General features: G+C 34.1%; 1 protein-coding gene across 1 annotated transcript; it reads left to right on the forward strand.

Annotated features, from left to right (window-relative positions):
• Nucleotides 1-5,103: 5,103 nt before the first annotated feature.
• On the forward strand, nt 5,104-11,054 carry LOC103579955 (uncharacterized). Its single transcript, XM_053739539.1, has 5 exons — nt 5,104-5,170; nt 5,533-6,148; nt 8,735-9,559; nt 9,631-9,847; nt 10,930-11,054. Exons 2-5 carry the CDS (start codon nt 5,558-5,560, stop codon nt 11,052-11,054), a joined length of 1,758 nt encoding a protein of 585 aa, XP_053595514.1. The 5' UTR covers nt 5,104-5,170; nt 5,533-5,557.
• Nucleotides 11,055-23,720: the final 12,666 nt, after the last annotated feature.

Genomic DNA, 23,720 nt, shown 5'->3' on the forward strand with positions numbered 1-23,720 from the left:
CATACAACTCTATACTTCAATATTTTGAATCTTCTCGAGAGAAATGCTGTAATCGGTCTAAACTTACGTTCACTACCTGATATACCTGAACCACTAAATAAACAAATACAAAAATCAATTACGTATCCAACGTTGCTGGCATATTTGAAACCAGGTGATATTATTAATATCGATGATTTAAAAAATATCGATTTATCTATAACAATCGATAACATATTAGTCGACGTCCAAGATGGAATAATGAACTCATCTTTTGCACTCAAATATACTGATTGTTATGAATACAACGAAAACGACGCAGTGAAACTCGATTTTGTGACTTATAAATCGTACCCTCATTATTACTCGGAAGCTTATTATAAATTCGATGTTTTCGATGAAACAGTTAAACGCAGACATTACGGAGTTGATCGTAGATATTTAAATAGAAATTACAAGTGTGTGAAGACTACTATTTGCTCTGAGTTCGAACGACGGAAACTAATTATTCCGTCAATTTATGTAATTAATTTGAACAAACAAAACGCTAATGAATCGCTTATATTTAACAGTAAAAATCTAGTCTTTCGTTACATGGTTAATAATGAAACGCACTACGTTGCTCGTACAGAAAAAGGCAATTGCTTGTTTCAGGTATATAATTTTTAATATCTATTGTTTCGTAAAAATATTTGGTTAATTTAATCAATTTTGTCATGTTTAAGGCATTGATCTATCCGAATGACGATGTCAAATCCAAAAATAATATAACAAATTTGCCTCTGTTATACATAGGGAAAATATTATCAGCAACTAATGATAGCATCCTTGAAAACTGGGCAGAAGAGCTTGTCAAGAATCTGCCAACTGATTTATACAAAACTATTATCAATGCAGTTGCTATTCGTCAAGCTAAAACATCATTATTTTCAAAGCTTATTGATAAGAAACATGATAATACTGTCATAAATATTTATTTAGATAAATTACATTAAATGTATTGAGTTCAATAAAAAATTTTCGTTTATTGAAAGTGTATACATAGCTTTGTATCATTATATAAGACTTTATATGATATATAAGATTTTACATGGTTATATAAGAATTTTAAAGTCACATAAGTTTTTGTAGGATCAATTTCATAATTAAACATTATATGATTTTATATGAGTCACTTTTATATGATTTATATATGGTCATATGAGAACTTTTTTTCACGAGTATACATGGAAAAATATAATTTTCAACTAAAATTATGGCTTTTCAAATAACAATCAGCTTTAAGATTAGTATTATTTACTTATGGACAATATATAGGGGAGGGAGGGGCAAAACGGAATACACAAGGGAGTTCCAGCTTCTCGAGGACTCAAATACGCTAAATCGTTTTTTTTTTTTTTTTTTTTTTTTTTTTAATGATATTCAAACTAAATAGAAAAAATTTTCAGTTGCCGTCAAAAAATTTTGTTCATTTTTACGGCAAAATGGAGTACCTCCTACATGGAAAAAAAAATCAGTAACCATTGCTGCGCAGTACAGTCATCCAGTCAATTAGCGTGTTTGGGCAAAAGATTAGGTGTAGTAAAAGCACATTTTACTATACTTATATTTATTCAATTGACTGGATTACTTTTCTGCGCAGTAATGGGCACTGTTCTTTTTTTTCCGTGCAAAATAGTTTTAAAAAAGAAAAAAATCTGCATTTTAAATGAATTAGATGCAATTAAATTTTTTGTAATTAATTTATATTAAGAAGAATTATATTTTTCATAATACCAGCTTCGAAACTTGAAGTTTCAGTGTCTCTACAGCCCGTCGAAACAAGCCAATGCTGCAAATAACGGCTAGCAAATTCCTAACTCACATATCCCTTCACAGCGGGCAGAAACATGCTTGTTTCTTCCCTTGGGAAGAAACATAATTGTTTCTGCCCTGTGCTAATTATATTTAATGTTCATTTGCAGCCTTATTACTTTCATTTGTTTACTTGTCACTTCAGTTTACTCATTTCATTTTTTAAGTGACAGTTTTAATTAACTAAATAAAATTACTAAAAAATGAGTGAAAATATTTATGTATTATTTACTATTTAATAAGTGACTGTAAATCACATATTTATCATTCTCTTACAGTTGTCCGCATCTTCGGCTTGAAATTAACTTGTTTCTTACTGGCTGCTGACACTGAATCTTGAAGTTTGAATGCAGATAATCATGAAAGATATAGTGTGTGACTCAGGATAAAACACGATTTCAGACTGTGGGTGATGTTACTCCTCGCCTGCGGCTCGGGCAGCCAACCTCACCCTAGTCTGAAATCGTCTTGTTTCATCCCTTGTTACACAATATACTATTATATGATTATTGAATACAGTGGAAGAAAAACAAATCTTTAGTAGTTTTCGTCATAAAACAAAAGTCATTAACATTTTTCGACTAATTCTTAAAAAAAATTTACAAAAAAATTGTAAATAATGCTCAATTATATTTACAAAAGTGATTTTAAAATGTTTAAAAAAAATTCTGGGGGTATCCCGTTTTGCCCTCCTCCCCCTTTACCTATAAATAATTATTTAAATAAAATTTAAAAAAATACATTTTAATTTCAAGTTTCATGACATTTATCACTTGGAAATTTCAAATTATGTTAAATATAAAAAATAAAGTCTGTAAATAAGTAAAATTCTGATGACAAATTACATTATATGGAATATTCCACACAGCTATCAGTAACGAGCAATTATTGAGTAAAAAACCCGACATTATATTATAAATAGATTTTAATGTTTCATCAACCAAGTGCAATCGTAGTGATAAGATATTGTTATCATAAACATTCTTGAAAACAGGGCAGAAAATTATATCAATAATCTGACGATTGATCCATACAAAACTCTTATGAATGCTGTGAATAATCCTTTAACTAGAGCATATTTTCTTTCAGAAGTTTTTCGTGATAATTATGATAATACTCTTATAAATATTTATTTCAATAAATTGTACTAGATATCTCGATTTTAATAATAAAAGTTTTTGTTCACTGATAGAGATCTATGTTAATTATTGAAGAGTTAAAAATACAACCTTTAGTATACTAAAAGTTTGTGTCCTGCCGCTCTTATACGCAATCTATAGAGTAATGTAATTAGTACTATGCTGCATAGGCATATTTACTTGACCTTTCTCTCCGTGTACACGGAAAAAAATTTTCTTTAAAAATTACTGTTAAATTCACTGTAATCGTTGGACGTAATGCAGTGCTTTTATCTATTACCATTTTTTAAATAAAAATTAGGAAAAAACTCATTCATTTTGTGGTAAACTTCATAAAATTTACCGAAAGCCGAATAAAATTTACAGTAGACTACGGTAAAATTTGTTAAAAAAAAGTTAAAAATTATCTGACTTACCAACAAATGATAAGGTTGTGCCATTCATCCCACGATTACAGTGAATTTAACGGTAATTTTTAAAGAAAATTTCTTTCCGTGTACTTGTAACTTAAAGACAAAAAATTACGCTATGAGATTGAAAGAAACAACAATAATTCTATCGGTTTCTACGGAGCAAAAAAATTTTTGAAAGTATGTACACGAAAAAAAAGTGCCGTTGCTGCAACAAGAATAACCGTTAGTTGCAACAGGACTGATCTTGTGAATGCTGAACAAAACTAAGTTTTGTAGCTACTACAGAGCCATGCCTTGTTGCAGCAACAGTTCTTTTTTTTCGTGTAGAAAATCCATGTGCGCGCGCATGTGTGTGTGTGTGTGTGTGTGTGTGCGTGTGTTACATAATGTGAAACCTAAAGAACGACGTACTTTGCATCCATTTTATTTAAATTAAAGCAGCTTCACCGTAAATCGAAGTGTTTAAACTTTAAACAACTAAGTATTTTAGTGCTATTTAATGCTACACGGAGAGAAAATTATAGTAACAGTTACAATATATTATGGGAATGGTTCCCATACTGCATGGTAACTGGTTTTCTTGAAATGTTGATTATAGGAACGGCACCCATATATATTATGGTAACCATTCCTATGATTATGAATATAATTCCCATACGGTATCGGAATAGTTCCTATGGAATTATGGTAATGGTTACTATAATATTATGGGAATTATTACCATAATATTATGGGAATGGTTACCATAATATTATAGGAATGGTTACCATAATATTATGGGAATGGTTACCATAATATTATGGGAATTATTACCATAATATTATGGGAATGGTTACCATAATATTATAGGAATGGTTACCATAATATTATGGGTATGGTTACCATAATATTTAGAAATTATAATAATTTTTTTTGTAATAATCATTTTTTTTGTATATTTAATCTTTTTGTGAAACTATATTACAATAAAATGGTAATCATTCCCATAATATTATGGTAATAATTCCCATAATATTATGGTAACCATTCCTATAATATTATGGTAACCATTCCCATAATATTATGGTAACTATCCCTATAATATTATGGTAACCATTCCCATAATATTATGGTAATAATTCCCATGCATTATGGGAATGATTACTATAATATTATGGTACCCATTACCATATACGCTTAGGAACTGTTACAATGTGGTTATAGGATTGGTTCCTATTTGCTTATGGGAACTATTCCTATGAGTATGGTAATCATTACCATGATTCTTTCACATGCGATATGGGAACTGTTACCATAATGATAGGAATTGTTACCATATTTATGGAAACCTTCCCAAAAAGTATGGGTCTATATCCCATAATCCCTAGTAATCATTACCATAACGGTATGGGATGATATTTCATAAACGTACTAGGAACAGTTCCTTTAATTTTTTCTCCGTGTATGATATGCCTGATTTAATAATGTCTAATTTTGTTGCTAGAAAAAAAAAAAAAAAATTTTTACATTGGACATAATTTTAAACTGTACGAAATTGGATAAACGAGTATCAGCTTAAACATCTAAAAAAGCAATAATTAGTACCAAATTTTTTATGCTCCTTTAACGAATAACAATTATAATCGAAAAATATTTCAGATAAAAATTTTAGCCTAAGGGAACATGTCTAATTTAAAACTATTTTTTTACACGTTGTAATCAGTTTTGTGAGATAATAAGAGTAGTCAGCTATCCATCACAAAAGTGCAATAAGATTACACTGAAAAAAAGAAATATTTCTCCCAAGTAAATCAATTTATTCGTGACTTTTTTGAAATATTTTTTAATAGCAAATAAATATATTTGGTAAAGCTAAATATGACAGTTGATTCAAATAATTCTATAATTTGATGAAAACATATCATTTATTTGTGATAAGTAATTGATATATTTGTGGTAAAGATATTAGATTTGTGACAAATAACCTAAAATTTGGTAACACTATACATATATTTTAAGCTCTTATTCATTTGTAGCAAATGAATTATTTCTTTACCACAAATAAATCACGCAATTGAACTACTCAAATATATTATATCTTTCTCACAATTGAATGTTTATTTAGTCATATCCGATATCTTTAGCTCAAATAAACCTTTTTTTTTCAGTGTAATAGTGCCATAATTCAAAAATATGTTCGCGATAAAGAATAAACTATTGATTATCAACATCACTGTAATTGTTGCAATAAGCATACATGCTGCAAAAGTGCCACTTTTTAAATTGTCGATTGGTGACATCGTTAATATGAATTATTTCGATGATTTATCGACTGAACGCATGGGAAACCTATTCAATTCTTATATTGCACCAGTATATACAAAAACTGATGATTTTGACGATACTCATCATATAATTGTCAGTAAGGAAACTTGCTTATCTTATGAATCTTTAGCATCCTATACTTGTCCGGAAATAATTATTAAAAATACAAAATCTGACTCATCGAAAATCCCATGCATCGCAGATAGAATGAAATATAATTACTTTGGCATTCACCAAGATTACATAAATCAGAAATACTTGTATGGGATATTTAGATTATGCAGAATCGTAAAAACCCAAAATTTAACCATTCAAGTTATTGATGAAAGTGATTTTCCAATTACTAATCATTTTATAAATTATAAAATGCTACTCGATCAAACAGCTGTTTTACGATTAAAACATGGTAATGAATCACATGTTGTGTCATCCATCACAACGGGAGACTGTTTACTCCAAGTAAGAAATTGCTAAAATTTTATTAAAATTACATAATGATACTGTGACTACATATCCGCGAAAAAATATCCTTAAGAAAAATTTAATTAAGAAATTATATTTATTTTTTTTTTTTAATTTTTCAACACGGAAAAAAATTAACTATATAAATTAAGAGATGACAAATAATATAATAATAAAGTGATCTGTAAATACTATCATTCCAAATAGTAATTCTTTAATTTATAAATTAAAACGTAAATGATTATAAAATGAATATTAAAATTTAATGTCTATGCAAGAAAAATTACTATTTGAACTTCAAAAATCGTAAGTAAAACTTAGAAAATTGATGACACGTATTATAAAATTCGTTATTTGGAATGTTAAAATTCCCCATATTGACACCCGGGTTCCGGGTTATAGTTTCAAACATTTCTTTTTAAAGTTTATTTTATTCCGTGAATTATTCGAGCCAATTGAAAGAAATCTCGTTCCTCACAATATGAACACACATACTTTCCTATTTAACAGCATTATTTAAAATAATTAGGATCAAGAAAGGATCCAAAAATATTTCAATCATCAATGAATCTTAGATTGTAATTTGATCATGACAAATATATACTTGATAATTTAAATGTATTTCTGCATTCCAATATTTATATCGTTAGATCATTATAGTTATATATCGTTGTTAATTTTGTTATTATATAATAAAAGTATAATATACTTAAGTAATATACCTTGCTATAAAATGCTTGATAATAATTACTTATTAATGATAATTAAGTATTAAATACTTATTAATGATAAGTTATTATCCATTCCCGATTAGTTATTTAAATATATCGATTTGACGTTTCTATTGGTCGCTGATAGTCGGCCGTGCAGATATTTTATCATGGTTATTTTATCAAGTAATTTTTTATTTTTGTGGTTATTTTGTCGCGCGGTTAATTTTTCTGCGGATATTTCGTTACGGAATCATAATTGATATAGGAGTGTGAGCAAAATAAGACACCATATTAATCATAAGTGGATGAAACAAAATAACACGTCACTTTTTGAACAAAAAAAAAACAAATTTTTTTTGTAAATATTTATCTATAGTCTCTAGAAAAGATATGAGGTATATCGGCTGACCGAAATAGTGCTACAAGAATAAAAAACAATGGCTAATTGATTATAATTGCCTAAAAAGCGAAGTCTAAATAGTTGGTTAAAGCGACATGGTGAAAAAAAACTTATAATATTAAGAATATGACAAAGTTATAGGAATGTAGATTTAATTGAACAGAAATAGAATTTAATAAGTCTAAGTTTAAACTCTACGTGAAAAACATTCGACATCATAATCTTGGCTACTCAATGGGTAACAACAGGGAATTGTAATTACCCAATATTTCGTTAGAGCTCGAAAAAGTTACGTTTATCCCTGGTAGCCAAGTTGGCGAGAAACTGACGAGAAACTTGCAGCCGCAACTGGACATCAAGTTGGCCGCCAACAGTTGGTACCTCCAATAGTTGATAGACATTTTCTGAGAAAGTTGGTGACAAAAGTTGTAAATCCAAAAAGTTAACGGTCATTTTTTGAGAAAGTTGGTGGCAAAAGTTGCTTGCAAAAGTTGGCAATCATAAGTTGACGGTAAGTTTCCTTTCAATTTCCTCAGAAACCTGCATTCCAGTTGCGACTCCATACTAGCGCCAACTTTCTGAGAAAGTTGGCGGTAACTTGTAGCCAAAAGTTGCAAAAGCTGAAGTTCTCGATAACTTGTCAAGTTGGTCGGAAACTAATGAATGACCAACTTTTTCACGACCAACTCGTGTTATCAGGGTATTTTTATTGCGTACGTCACAATCGCCGAGATTGTAGGCATCCTCATTACGTTTTGACAACTAATTTGTCATCAGTCGGTAAACGGCAATTTAGGGTTCGGATTTTAGGCATGATGAAACGTGAATAACACGCATGATTTGAGTAAAGTGAGTTTTCTCAAGTCTTTTCTTAATATACGTGTACTTACATTATCCTATGAATTATATTAGAACGTAATAAAGCAGCGCACTATACCTCAAACGATTTGCGTTATGAGACGTGCGAATTGATAAAATTATAAAAAAATCCGATATGATTACAATGAGATGTTTCCATTTTCTAATCGATTGAGATTAGTTTTCACGGATCCTCTCAAAAATTTGCCAAAACTTTTCTTTTCTTAGAATCGCCATATTTTTATGAGTTTGATATCTTTACCAAGTTTCAAAGCATTACGAGATATCTGGGACACGACAGACCTTTATAAAAAATTTTGAACCAAAAGTAATATATTTCACACCTAGGGTAATAAAGTAAGGAATGCCTCAGATCACATGTAGTTGTTGGCCGAGGCGAAGCCGAAAAAAAAATTTATTTTACAAACTTTTTTTTTATCATTTGTTAGAGGGGGTCCATGGGTCCATCAGAGACTTATAGATAAACATTTATCAAGAAAAAAAACATGTTTTTTTATTGAGAAACGGTGTCTTATTTTGTCTCACTCTTCGCTACAAATATTGATACTTACGTAAACGAACTCATCAATACTAACAAAACTTTCATTACAGGTTTATGTTAACAATGCTGAGATGTGTGACTTTTTAACCAATTGCAAGAAAAAAATGAAATTTGACAACTATTTTTTTGACAGTTCTCTAGGCAAAACCCGCGTAATAATATCCAGCAATATGCGTGATCGTGAAAATCAGGTTAATGATTACTTAGATAAGTCTGGAGCATTACTTTTCAATTTCACTCATTTACCAAAAACTTACTACGATATTCTGAATCTTCTCGATACATACGCTGTTATTCGTCTTGAATTACATTCCCTACCTAAATTACCGGAAACATTGAAACAACCATTAGAGAAATCGTCTATTAAAAAGACTTTGTTTAAATCTTTAAAACCAGGTGACATTCTTAATGTTGATGACTTGAAAAATATCAATTCATTTATAACGGTCGATACCATGTTAGTCGACGTCTACGATGAAACAATAACACCACCCATGGTGCTTCAATACACTGATTGCTATGAACACAACGAAAACGACGCAGTGAAACTCGATTTTGTAACTTATAAATCGTACCCTATTTATTCTCCAGAATCTTACTATAAATTCGATGTTTTCGATGAAATAGTTAAACGCAGACACTATGGAGTTGATCGTAGATATTTAAATAGAAATTACAAGTGTGTGAAGACTACTATTTGCTCTGAGTTCGAACGACGGAAACTAATTATTCCGTCAATTTATGTAATTAATTTGAACAAACAAAACGCTAATGAATCGCTTATATTTAACAGTAAAAATCTAGTTTTTCGTTACATGGTTAATAATGAAACGCACTACGTTGCTCGTACAGAAAAAGGCAATTGCTTGTTTCAGGTATATAATTTTTAATATCTATTATTTCGTAAAAACATTTGGTTAATTTAATCAATTTTGTCATGTTTAAGGCATTGATCTATCCGAATGACGATGTCAAATCCAAAAATGATACAACAAGTTTGCCTCTGTTATACATAGGGAAAATATTATCAGCAACTAATGATCTTATCCTTGAAAACAGGGCAGAAAATTATATCAATAATCTGACAATTGATTTATACAGAACTCTAATGAGTGCTGTGCAAAATCCTTCAATTAGAGCATCTTTTTTTTCAAAATTTATTCGTGATAATTATGATACGACTCTTATAAATATTTATTTAGACGAATTGTATTAAATTCCATAAATCCAGAAATAAAAATTCATTTACTGAAAGCGCCTTGTGTCAATTATTAATGTGTTAACATTATGTACAGTTCGTGTCACTTGAATAGCCTCACTAAAAATTTGTTATAAATTAAGTTTTATAGAGCCAACCGTAAATTTTGTACCATCAACTAATTGTGTTAATTTACTACTACAGTGTTATTAAATCAACTAGACTTTTAATATTAAATACTAAAAGTTTAACGCCTAAGTTTAAACAAGGGCTGGTCACTCGAATAGCCTCAATAAAACAAAATACAGATTAACATGCTTTATATTGACTTTTAATATTTTGTATACTTTCCATTACTTTGAATAACATCAAAAATTCGATTAGGAATGGATTTATATAAAGAGCGAATGTAATTTTGATCCAAATTATTCCAAATATAATTTATTTCCTGTATGAGCTCTGCGCTGCTGCTAAAAGTGCGTCCACCGACAAATAATTGGCGAGATAGGTAGCCCCAAACATTTTCTATTATGTTTAGGTCCGGAGAGTTTGATGGCCAATCTAAAACTTGAATTTTGTTTAGCTGAAACCACGTTTTTGTTTCATGTGATGCATGTGAAGGGGCATTGTCTTTCTGAAAAATCCACTTTTTTGACTTAAAAACTTTACGAATCTCTTTAATCTTTTCTTCCAGTAATTTGATATACGATGTAGACGTTTGCTTTCCTTTTATAATGGAAATATTAATGATACCATAATAGGAAATCGCACCCCATACCATGACGGAGCCACCTCCTGAATGACGGCGGGATAAAATTATCTCTTCTTTTCTCAAATCATGGAAATAATATGAATATCCATCTGGACCATCTAAATTAAACTTTTTTTCATCACTGAAAACAACATTATTCCACTGATCTGTCCAGGACATGTGTATTCTTGCGAACGATAATCGAGCCTCTTTATGAGAATCGCGCAGAAGGGGTTTCTTTCTCATTTTTCTGCGTTTGAGGTATGATGACGACTTTATTATACGTCGCACTGTAGACAGTGAAGCACTAGTGTTTACGTCATTGGCTATTTGTCGCACTGTCTTCGAAGAATTTGATGCAGCACGCAAAATAAGTCGACGTTCCCGAGATGAAGTGGCTAGTTTTGTTCGACCTTTATAATTTTTTCCATAGTTTTCTTTATGTTTTATGTAATTATTAACAACTTTCGGACTACGACCGATTCTTTTAGCAATTTCTCGATTACTTAGTTTTTGATCCATATAAAATTGAATTTTTTCCATTTCAAGATAAGTTAATTTACGACCACGACCCATATTAAAAAAATAAATAAAGCAATGCACAAACAATATTTATCAATGATTTTGTAATTAACGCTCTTAGCAAAGCACTTATCAGCCAAAAGAATAGAAACAAACGAACACGAAGACTGATTAAACTGGACTGAGGCTATTCATGTGAAACGCGCAGGAGAGGTACGTCACCTTGCGCAGTGCATCGTGTGCAGGTTCGAACATATTCGTGCGTGATTCGCAATAGACACTGTACGAGTATTTAAAATATGTTACAATAGTTGTGATATTAATTTAATACAAACAAAAATAATTTAAAAATTTGTGAGGCTATTTAAGTGACACGGGCTGTATATTGCAGCTATATCAGTAACTTGATAATATCTTACCAAAAAACCAGATATTACATTGTTAATAAATTTTAATATTTGATCGCTTAATTGCAATCATGGTCATTGATGTGTAGAATTGATAAATTTCAATTTTAATAACGAAGATTATCAAGCAACTGTCTGCAATAATAATGTTCAAATGTATACATTTCATAACTAAACCAATCTAAAAATATAATGTTTAGTATTTTTAAATGAAAGAAATTATTTGTCTTCAGTATGATTGTAATCATTAATGAAGTATAAATTAATCATAGAATAACAACATTCCTGATAACACGAGTTGATCGTGAAAAAGTTGGTCATTCATTAGTTTCCGACCAACTTGACGATAAGTTATCGACAACTTTCTCAGAAAGTTGGCGCCAGTATGGAGCCGCAACTGGAATGCAGGTTTCTGAGGAAATCGAAAGGAAACTTACCGTCAACTTATGATTGCCAACTTTTGCAAGCAACTTTTGCCACCAACTTTCTCAGAAAGTGACCGTCAACTTATTGGAGGTACCAACTGGTGGTGGTCAACTTGGTGTCTAGTTGCGGCTGCAAGTTTCTCGTCAGTTTCTCGCCAACTTGGCTATCAGTGATATTTACAATATATGTATAATTATACATATATTTGTAACTGCTTGTACTTTCTTGTATTTATCTGCCGTTCATATTTATTTCACTTGTTATCGCTGGGAAATTACTTTACCAACAGTTAAATATTCTACTAAGACATTTTTCTGATATTCAAAGTATACCCTGATAACACGAGTTGATTGAGAAAAAGTTGGTCATTCATTAGTTTCCGACCAACTTGACGACAAGTTATCGACAACTTCAGCTTTTGCAACTTTTGGCTACAAGTTACCGCCAACTTTCTCAGAAAGTTGGCGGCAGTATGGAGCCGCAACTGGAATGCAAGTTTCTGAGGAAATTGAAAGTAAACTTACCGTCAACTTATGATCACCAACTTTTGCAAGCAACTTTTGCCACCAACTTTCTCAGAAAGTGATCGTCAACTTTTTGGATATACAACTTTTGCCACCAACTTTCTCAGAAAATGTCCATCAACTATTGGAGGTACCAACTGTTGGCGATCAACTTGGTTCCAGTTGCGGCTGCAAGTTTCTCGTCAGTTTCTCGCCAACTTGGCTATCAGGGTAGTTTAGGTCTATTTATGTCGTGACTTATTTTTTAAATGACCAATAACAATCAGTATATGAATATATTCTAGTCTTAACTTTAAACTGATTTGTTTCAATTCAGTTATATTTTCATTATGTTTCGAAACTTTTTTATCAATAATTAAAACAGTATTATTATTTTTTTTCGGTCCTTGGATTTTTCGGCTCCTAACAGGATTTGATATCTACTTTAGGCTCAGTTTATGGCACGTAGTACTATCGATACCACAAATATCAGATATGTGCTTTGTCTAATTTGACTTCCATAGTATTTATGTTTGGTAACACTGCGTAAAAGCAAATGAGATAAAAGTATGCTTACAGTACCTTTGTTTTACTCAAAATATAAGATCATGCACAAAATCTAATATATAAGTTATTGCCTTTATATGTTTGCTTACTAAAATGTCTGATTCAAAATTATTAAATATAAAAAAAAACTATAAAAGGATTACACTGGAATATATTTTTTTTATATGTTGAAATATATGGGAAAAAATATAGCTAAACGTGTATCAAGTTGTATATGTTTACATATACTGATCATCCCATAGTGTAAAATATGATATATAGTCAATATTGAATCATCTAACAATCTGAATACAACATAAGTTATAAATATGCGAATGTTAGAATATATATTTTACTATTATATGATTAACGTTATATCAAAAATGTACTACATCATTATAGAATATTATACAATATGTGGCAAAATTTTACATAATTGCCTAAATTTAATTTTATCTTTGTTTAAATACAAAGTATAATTGTAGGTAAAATCCCAAAATCCAGCAGCTGTAAAATCTGATGTTTACCCCATAGCTCAATTTTGAATTCACAGCAGGGTGCAATATTAAGATCAGTATAGTCGATTACACGTATTGACCGTTGAATGATTCTTGTTTGTTTATATCTTTGAGGCGCCGTAGTATTTTGTCAAAGTTTCCATCTTCGTCTTAGAACGATGATCATATCTCTGAAATAAAACATGAATATTATTTTATGAGTATGAAGTACTTCCATACTTATTTTTTTCTGTAATGTTTTGAATATTGTGAATATCGACGGTAAGAATACACTTACGTACTTTTTTTTTATAGGATTTTCACACCATATTTCCTAATGTATATATGTGTATGTGTGTATACATATAGTTTTCAGGTATAGTGAATAATTTAAGCAATGAAATTTTATGGTACCTTTATATTTAAGGAAAAGCGGATAAGTAGTGCCACAGATACAATCTCGATATATGTTTATGTTTTACTGTAGTCCAGCAATGAAGTCAATAGACATATTCATGAAAAGTGAAGCTAACAATTAGTATAGTAAGCAGTTTTAAAAACAAATTTTTTTTTGAGTTAGAACTCGATCGTCATGTTAAGTTTTTGATGTGTGAACACTGTGAGCGTAAATAAATTTTTTTTTCTTTTATGGATTATTACATTCATACTTCTCATACATATAGTTTATTATCAACTATCAATTTATATTCATAAAAATTATTTACATGAGTTGTGTCCATTAGGAACTGGATAGATCTGGTTTTAAAATTCTGTCGACAAAATTTTAAATGTACATAAGGATCTATACACTAAGGTGACACGTCTACAATTGTCTCATTGCTATGATCTACAGCCGGAGCTTTATGTATTAGCTGATATCTTAAAAATATGCTCATATTTCGCTTTTATAATATATGGTGGATGTCATAATATACAATAGGGTTACTGAACGCGATTATGCCCAAAAGGGCGAGGTATCGGTCTCCCGTCAAACGGAGGCGGACTTAACAGTCCCGTTACATTGATTTTTTTTAACGATACCAAATACTGGGTGTCTTCTCAGAGAGGCAGGGAAAGAAACCACGTCCTTTCTTGACCAACTGTGGTATGTCGACCAATGCATTGAATTGGTGCTAAAGGGAGGGGGGGGGCATTTCAAGCCCCACTCCGATCAGAGTCTCTTTATTTCTTGAGATGGGAGGAGTACATGGGGCCAAGTGAGGTAGGACTCGTAGTAGCTGTTGGTCCGACACCTATACGCAAAGGGTCTCTGATCTTAAGGGTTATAACATCTGCCAATATTGAGCTTTCTCAATGTTTCACTTTATAATATAATGGTAGAAAATAAAGGATTTCGCAGCGCGAGTATACCCAAAGGGGCATCGGCCTCCCGTTGGTCTGAGGTGGACTTAACCGCCCCGTAACATTAATTAATTAATGATACCAAATTAAATAACATTAACCAATTCTATCATACAAGCATGCCGGGAACAAAATTTTCCTTATTTTCTTAACAATATAGATAATACGATGAAAATAAATAGTTGCTTGTGTAAGTTGATATTTATATAGTTTTATAGTGATTTAAATATTAAAATGTGATTCAGCATTAAAATCGATATTTTAATTCTACTTCTTTAAACGTTTAAGGAAAAAAAATATAATTACCACACGGAAAAAAAGGGACTGTAATAAATAAAGTTTGATGTATAATAATTATAATATTTGTAGCGATTAATATAAATTCAAATAGTAATATCGTAATCTCAATATTTAATAAATAATAATTATAAATCGAATGCTAAAATATACAGTTCATTTAAAAAAAATTATCATTTAAAACTATAAAAAAGACAGAATAAACACTACAAAAATTAAACTATAAAGTTTAACGCTTAAAATTTAAATATCTATCGTTTGCAAAATAAAATATTAAAGTCTCAAACAATAATAATATAAAGAATACAAAATAATAAATTTAGTTAGAACGTTATTTTGTGAAGTCCTCTAACTAAGAAACTTTACCAGGAGTTGTTTTTAAATTTTAATTTTGCTAAGTAAACTGTATATACAATTAGGGAATATCCTTACAATTAGCATTCGAGTCTGAGAGTCGGCTGAAATTTTTCTGATGATTTTTCATGTAAAAATTCGAACAACTACATACTGTATCCGACTAAATCAGTTATTCATAATACAAGCAAGGATGCAATCAGATTGATGCACAACGATGAGAAAACAGATAATGGAAGAAGGGAGAAGAAGGCGGTGAAATCAGAAACCCGAATAAAACCTTGTACTACGAGCAAACGGTAAAAGATGGAAATAAATAATTCAAAATAAAAAAATGTAAAATAGAACCAAAAAAAATATATATATATATATATATATATATATATTTGTTTTTTTTTTTTTTTATTGTTCGAAACAATAAAAATTAGGGTTTAGAACAAAAGTTATTACTACGGTAGCATAAGAAAAAGTAACGATCGACTATAAAATTATATACATCGACTTAGAGATTTATATTGTTTAATACTTTAAAATTTATGGTTTAAGTTTTAATTTTTACTATCGTCAGTCTAAAAAATAGCATCCTGCTATTGACACTATACAATTCGAAATAATAATTTTTACTACTTGAAATTTTAAAAACTATATCTTAACCCTATACTTTTCTACTTTGGGCATAAGTATATTTTAACAGGTCACTCATATATTTTAACCTTATACTTTATAATAAACAACAAAATCGCAAAGGGCACCGCATTACTATTCGAAACAATAAAAAGTATTGATAATTCGGGTGAATTTTAACATTTTTTTTTTCCGTTCAGCTATTTTATATTATATTATAACAATAATTAATAAAAAAAAAAACCTGATAATGTCGTTCATAGCCCGGATCAAAAAAATAACTTGATTATGACGTAATTTTTAAAATTTTAAATAAAGCAAGTCTAGGAAGACAAGAGCAAGTCAAGTTAAAGGTTATTTTTTTCTATAAATGAAAATACATTTTGGTTTTAACTTGCTTTTGACTAAGTTGTCTTACTTAGTACCCATTTACGCCGACTAAGTCAAATTCAAGTCAACCTTTACTTGAATTTGACTTAAATTTTTAAGTTAAAAAAGTCATACAAATACGAAGTTAAAAAAAGTTATACAAATACAGTTATTGAAAGTTTATAAAATAGATGTAGTACACACAGTAATTAATTTAATAATATATAATTCTTTAATTAAATAGTGAAATGTATAAAAAAAAAAAACATTGCTAAGTATTAATTTGAATTATTAATAATCGATAAACTTATTAATTATAACTACTAAGTAAAGTACATTAGCTGCATTATTTAATGACATAATTATATTATACTTAATAAATAATAAATAATAATCGATTTAAATAATTATTTAAATGACAGAAAAAAAGTTGGACGTAATTAGAATAATTATAATATATATTATACCAAATTATAATTATTATAATCACGTACAACTTTTTTTCTGTCATTTAAATAATTATTTAAATTGATTATTACAAACATTGAAAAGCCGAAGAAAATTTTTAAGGTACAGACTTTTGTGAAGACTGAGGACTCATTACTATAAAAAAGCGATTAATGATGATATGGGAATAGGCCTCGATCTGGTATGACATGAGTTATATATATTCGATATTAATTAATCTAGACAGAATATAGATTTATCTAGATCTGAAATATCAGATAAAATTAGATCATAAATTGGATACTAACCCTGATTAAAAAAAAAGGATTTAAAACGATTTGCAATGTTAAATTCCTCTGAGAAGAGGGATTCAAAAGTATTCAAGGTATTCAAAAGTATTAAAAGTATTTAAAATTTTTTTTTTCGAATCTTTTTAAATCCCTTTTTTTAATCAGGGAACTTTGTTTCCGTCAGGATTATGAAAAAATTTTTTTAAAAATAAAAATGGAAATTGTCTCTAATAGAGAAATATTTACCCTCTAAAAATGAATTAGTGAAATTCACTGCAAATCAGTAGATAGTCACTATTTCTACAGCTATAAGTATACCACTAATTCAACCAGTGGTATACTTATAGTTGTTTCCCAGTGAATATTCACTAATTCGAAGTGAATTTCACTGATTCATTTTTAGAGAGTAGATAAACGACCTCTTGTGAACAAGTTTTCGCCTAAACATATATTCTAAAAACTATAAATAATTAACGTATAATTGATAATTGAATTAAAGAAAATAACGCATTTAAAAAGTTATAAAATTTTTTTATTTAATTATTATTTACATGAGCTTATGTATATGCAAGCAACGATGTATGAAAGTGGTTATAACATTAATACTAATTTTTACCAATATTCTATTATTACAAAGTATATATTTGCTGTTATTTATAAAGCCAATAATTTAGAATAATCTATCAATATAGAGTGTAATTTATGATACTAAATTAACATTGCAATCTCAATAATTTAAATACTTTAGGAATGCTTTACATATTCGGCTTACAAGTAATTTAAAAAAGTGATATGATAAATTAAAATTTTTATAATATTTATGACAAATATTTGGTATTTCCTCTTCTAACATAATAAGTTTTCAGATACAATAATAATTAATGTAACTAGACCAAAAATATTACAAGAATAAAAGAATCTAAAAACAATCTAAAGCCAAGTGTGTTACGAATGTACTATTTTAATACACATTTCATGTGTTCGGCTTTTAAGGCCATGAGTAAAACTATAGTTTTTGATTGTTTATTTAAGTAGTATTTGACAAGTGTGCTAATATTGACTTCACGCTTGACTTTAGAGTGCATAATTTACAAATAGAACTAATACTTAAATTGTCAGGGTGAATTAAATATCTATTTAATACTTGACATCACTTACAAAAACATCAGTCTCATCAACTTTCCATCTATTTGATCTCAGTGTACTGTGAAATCATTATATACCAAGCTCTGTGCTTAAAATATTGAATGCATCGATATCGTCGAATAAATTAAATGATTCAGATTTTGTAGAAAAATTTAAATTTTGTTCTGAAGTCTGATTTTCTCCCATTGCGTATAAGTTTAAATCACTAGCAGTGATTTGAGTAGTAGTAGTAGTAGTAGTAGTAGTAGTAGTAGAAGTAGTAGTAGTAGTAGTTTTTTTTTTTTTTTTTTTTTTTTTTCTAGAAAGAACAGTGAGGGAAAAATGCTATTAAACACCATAGAAGACATTACTCATACAGAAAGCATAAACTGCCCTCCGTATGGGTACTGTCCTCCGTGTGCCGGTCTCCTTCCCCAAGGATGTATTACTTACCATGACAGTAAGTAATGACTGTATCTTTGGGGGCCCTACCGGCTAAAAACCTCACTCTCTTTCTCTCCCATACCTAGTGCTGCGGAACCGCGTGAGCATTACTTCACAGTACTAGGCGCCCCCGCTGCTTTCGCAGCTACCCCTTCGTTTTTTCTTCCCTCTTTTTCTCCATTAGGACCTCTTTTACAAACACTGTCAATGTTTTGTAGTTGTCTGCCGTCGCCAACATCCAAGGTATCACCAGGTCAGCGATATTTGGCACTTCTTTCTCGTTCTGAAAACGCAGCCGTATTTCAGACCAACGCTGACAGAAAAAGAAAGTGTGCTCGGCAGAATCGACAACGTTCGGACAGTATTGGCAATAAGGATCGGTTCGGGTCCCCATGCGATACAAATACTCATTAAACTGTCCATGACCGGACAGAAACTGGGTGAGGTAGTAATCCACCTTCCCCCCTTTTCTTGTTATCCAATCACGGACTCGTTTAATGAGCCTAAATGTCCAACGTCCCGTTTCCGCAGATTCCCATCGCTCTTGCCAGAGTTTCAGGGTCTCTTCGCGTTCTCGAGCCTTTACACTCTCCAACGGTTCTTCCCCAGCCCTACGGGCATCCCAGATGCGTTTCCTCTCGAAACTCAAAAGGTCGATTGGAATCACACCCGCGATGACCATAACGGCTGCTTCCGAAACCGTACGGTAAGCGCAAGCTACCCTCAGCGCGCCTCTTCGTTGCACGGATGCCAGTCGTCGACGATAGCTTTCTGCTTTGAGTGACTCACACCAGATTTCTGCTCCGTAAAGCATTACCGAGTGTGAGACGCTCATGAGAACTCGTCTTCGGCTGCTTCTCGGTCCTCCGACGTTAGGCATCAGCCGAGAAAGGCTTGCTACCAACGTCGTCGCTTTTTTAGCTGCACCGACAATCTGATCGCGAAACGTAAGTTTCGTATCGATCGTCACTCCAAGGTATTTCAAAGAACTCCCACTCTCGACGTGTTGATCCACGACGAGAGCCCGGAAAGGACTCGGAAACCACCTCTGGGCTGTGAGCACTATAACCTCCGTTTTCGCCTTAGCTAGTGACATACCATGGTCACTTAGCCAGGTGTCCACTTTGGTCGCGACCAGGCTTGCTAATCTTTGTGCACTCTCGTAAGAGCGCGCAAGCATTAGCGCCGCCACATCGTCAGCAAACCCCTCCAGTATCACCTCGCTCGGTAGATCTAGACGTAGAAGAGCGTCGTAAAGGATGATCCAGAGTTCTGGTCCTAAAACCGATCCCTGAGCCACTCCCCCAGTCAGCTTCTTCATCATCTCGCCAAAAGTAGTCTCATAGATCAAGAAACGATTACGTAAGTAATCATCTATGATCCGAATGAGATACTCGGACAGACCTAATTTCCGAAGCGCCTTCATTATATCTGGCCATCGTGCCGAATTAAAAGCATTTTTGACATCAAAAGTCATCATAATGCAGACTGGACGGGACCGATGGTTTCCCGTCCAAGCTCTTTTGGCAAATGAAAGCGCTTCAGAAATAGCACTGATTGTGCAGCGACCAAGCCGAAAACCATGTTGGTTTTCCGCTAAGCCACCGGCATTCGCAACTTCGATTCTCAATCGATTTTGAATTAACGACTCGAAAATTTTTCCTGCAACGTCCAGCATGCAAAGTGGCCTGTAGGACGAAGGAGTGTAGGGCGGACCCTTTCCTTTGTCTAACAGGACTAACCTTTGCAGCCTCCATCGCGCAGGAAAAACTCCAACCGAAATACACGAGTTGTAAGTGCTCAGTAGCAGTTCTTCATGCTGGGGGACAAGAGCCTTATAGACCTCAACGGGGATACCGTCGGGGCCCGGGGCCTTGCCTCCCTTGAGACCTTTTACAACCCGGCGTAGTTCAGCTGCCGAGAAAAGCGGGCACTCGTCATCGGGTATAGTCCAAACAGGACTGTCCCGATCTTCACGCTCCGGAAACAGGACATTGATTATCTCCTGCATCGCATCAGGTTCCATAGGAGATACTGGACTGCGACCCATGAATTTTCGAGTAACAATCTGGTAGCTAAGGCCCCATAGATCATTATCTACTTCTTCACAGACCGCCCTCCAGCATCTCCCCTTGCTCTCCTTGATCGCCGTGACCAGTCGCTTCTTCGCCGCCTTATACTCTTCGTTCTTCTGCTGCCCAGTATCGCGCTTTCGCGCCCTGAGTGCTTGCCTCCGAAGACGCAAACACTCAGCCCTGAGCAGCGCAATCTCATCATTCCACCAGTAAGCTGGCTTCCTGCGTGAGCCTGCGGAACGTCGAGGCATAGCAGCGTCGCAGCCTGAGACGAGAGCCTTCATCGTACGGTCAACAATCATCTCCACATCTTCGCGCGTCTCAGCAGGCAGAGGATGAAAAGCCTCGACGCTGTCAGAGACCGCTTTTTGTAAAGCACCCTCATCCAGCCCCGAAACCTTCCAACCCACCCGCTTCATTGAACGCTGGTACACTGTCGCAGGGTTTCCCCGTAGATCGTGCACCGTATACGAGATGTATTGGTGATCACTGGCCGTAAACTCCTCAAGAACGGCCCAGTCCGAGATCACAGCAGCTATCCGTTGAGTAGCAAACGTAAGATCTACAATAGACCCACGTGTACCAACTCTCCGGAAAGTTGCCGTGTTTCCCTTGTTCATAATAACAAGATCAAAACTTGCCATCATGTCCAAGAGCTCAGACCCACGCGTGTCAGTCCATTCCATCCCCCAATCGGTGGATTTCGCATTGAAATCCCCACCTACTACGACTTCTCCCTCAAGATTGCGAATGACTCTTTCGAGTTCATTCACTCTCCTTCGAAAGGCCGCAATAGGCTCATTGGGTGTGAAATAGCATGACACGAAGGTAATCGCTGGCGTAACTACCCATACAATACCATCCCTGGATCCACTATCTTTTACGGATACAGACCCCAGGTCCGGTATCCAAACTGCCGCTGTGCCCGATGGGTCACAGAACCAATTTGGCCCGGACGCTGAATGGTATTGTTCTGAAACCAGAACAATATCCATTTTGCAGTCTGTTCGCCGTGCCAGAAGTAGATCGAGCGATGTTCTGCATCGTTGTAGATTCGCCTGCAGTACCTTAGCCATTTTTGTGGGAAGTGCACCGCCTTGAACCGATCACGTGATCCACAGGTCACCCGTCCCCTACCGCAACACAGAGGTGGCAGCTAGGTGGGTTGGTACACGTCTTGGCCTGATGGTCCGCCTGGCCACAACGCCAGCAAAGACTCGACCGATCCTCTTTCGCCTTACACGATCTGGTCGAATGACCAAGATCGTGACAGCGGAAGCATCGATCCAGCCGTTCCCAGCGGCGGATACGGCAGACCAACCAGCCCACTTTGACCTTTCCCAAGGTCTCCAAAGCAGTGGCGACCTCGCATCTTGCCTCAATGAAGGCACGGACAGCTCCCCATTTACTGGGTTTAGTTAAATTAACTTTGAGCTCGTCCGCACCCACATTGGTGCTCCGACGCAAAACCTCCACCACCTCGTCAACCGTCGTCGCTGCGTCCAGCCGGCCAATAACCAACGTAGTGGTCGGAACAAGATGGCGCACAGCAACGACTCCACCAGCCGCCTCGGTAATCTTCTTATCGAGAGCAGAGCGATCTTTAACAGATCCCTCGAACTCGATAAGAAGACCGCCTTGCCTGGCTGTCCTTATCGATCTTACACTAGTAGCAAGATCCTCCGGGGAAAGCTTTGATCGCAGTGCTCTCAAAACCTCCCCAGACGATCTTGACTCACCTGGTGTGATCAAAACGGCCTCCGCCCGTTGTCGTGTCCTCCGCCGCTTGGCCTCCTTGGATGCTGTGGTCCGTTGAGTCGCTGGTCCTGTAGGTCCTGGTCCCGCCGGTCCACTGTCCTTGGCTGCCTTTTCCTTCTTTTGTTTCTTCCTCTTCTTTTTCCTCCCCTCTACGATAGTGAAAGGAGCACTGATAGTCTTCCTATCTCCGTCCACCGTCTCCGTTCTCTTCTTTTTCTCCCGTCCTGCCTCCTCAGGAGACGATAACGGGCGCTTTCCAGTCGAGAACTCACTTCCGAGGGCCGTTACTTCTGAGTAAGACCGACCGACCAGCTCTTCAGGTCCTTTGGGCGGGCTGGACGGCTTTTCGTCTTTCCTCGGGGCTACCCTCTTCTTCTTTTTTGGCGTCTTCTTCTGGGCTGTCTCCTTTTGGAGTTGCTGTTGTCTCTGCAGCTCCATAGTCAGGCGCCCACGCTCCTCCGCCTCCACAATCGCGAGTTTCCTCTGCGCATCCTTCCATGTTTTACGGTGTGTCAAGAGCTGCGTTAAGATCAACGCTGCCTCTTTTACTCCCGCAGTTACTTCGGACGCCACTGTCCTCTTCTTGGCAATGGTCCGGATAGTCTCCTTTAGGATCTCCTGCAGGTCTTGGAGACCAGAGTCCTCCCTGGAGATCGCCGCATCCCTCGTCGCGAGACTTTCTGACAATAGCAAGCCAGGATCATTGGTCTTGCCTTCACTTGGCGTGTCGACGTTCTTTCCCTTGGCCAAGTGGTCCACCAAGGGTGTCGAGCAGTCGCTTGATGACGACCGCGCAGGCGCTGCTATGCCACCTGACGCTGCCGTGGCTGGGGTATCCCTCCCCTGCTCCGTAAATGAGATTTTCTTATGTACGTTATCCATAATTGAAAAAAAACCGTAACACCTGAATCATCACGCTCGTCATTCATTTTAAGGAGTGTAGCTTCTCCTGAGTGGTCCGCGGTGAGTCTTTTTCAGGTCACGTCCCAGTTGTTACACCGGTAGCAACCCTCTATAGAGCTCACTAACCCAAACTTTCCT

Source organism: Microplitis demolitor, chromosome 5, assembly GCF_026212275.2.
Source record: "Microplitis demolitor isolate Queensland-Clemson2020A chromosome 5, iyMicDemo2.1a, whole genome shotgun sequence".
Lineage (NCBI taxonomy): Eukaryota > Metazoa > Arthropoda > Insecta > Hymenoptera > Braconidae > Microplitis > Microplitis demolitor.

Coding starts and splice junctions, on each gene's coding strand:
- LOC103579955 (XM_053739539.1), top strand. CDS start 5,558: ATGTTCGCGATAAAGAATAAACTATTGATTATCAACATCACTGTAATT. Junction 9,560..9,630: donor AAGGCAATTGCTTGTTTCAG/GTATATAATTTT, acceptor GTCATGTTTAAG/GCATTGATCTATCCGAATGA. Junction 9,848..10,929: donor TTTTTTTTCAAAATTTATTC/GTGATAATTATG, acceptor GTCGCACTGTAG/ACAGTGAAGCACTAGTGTTT.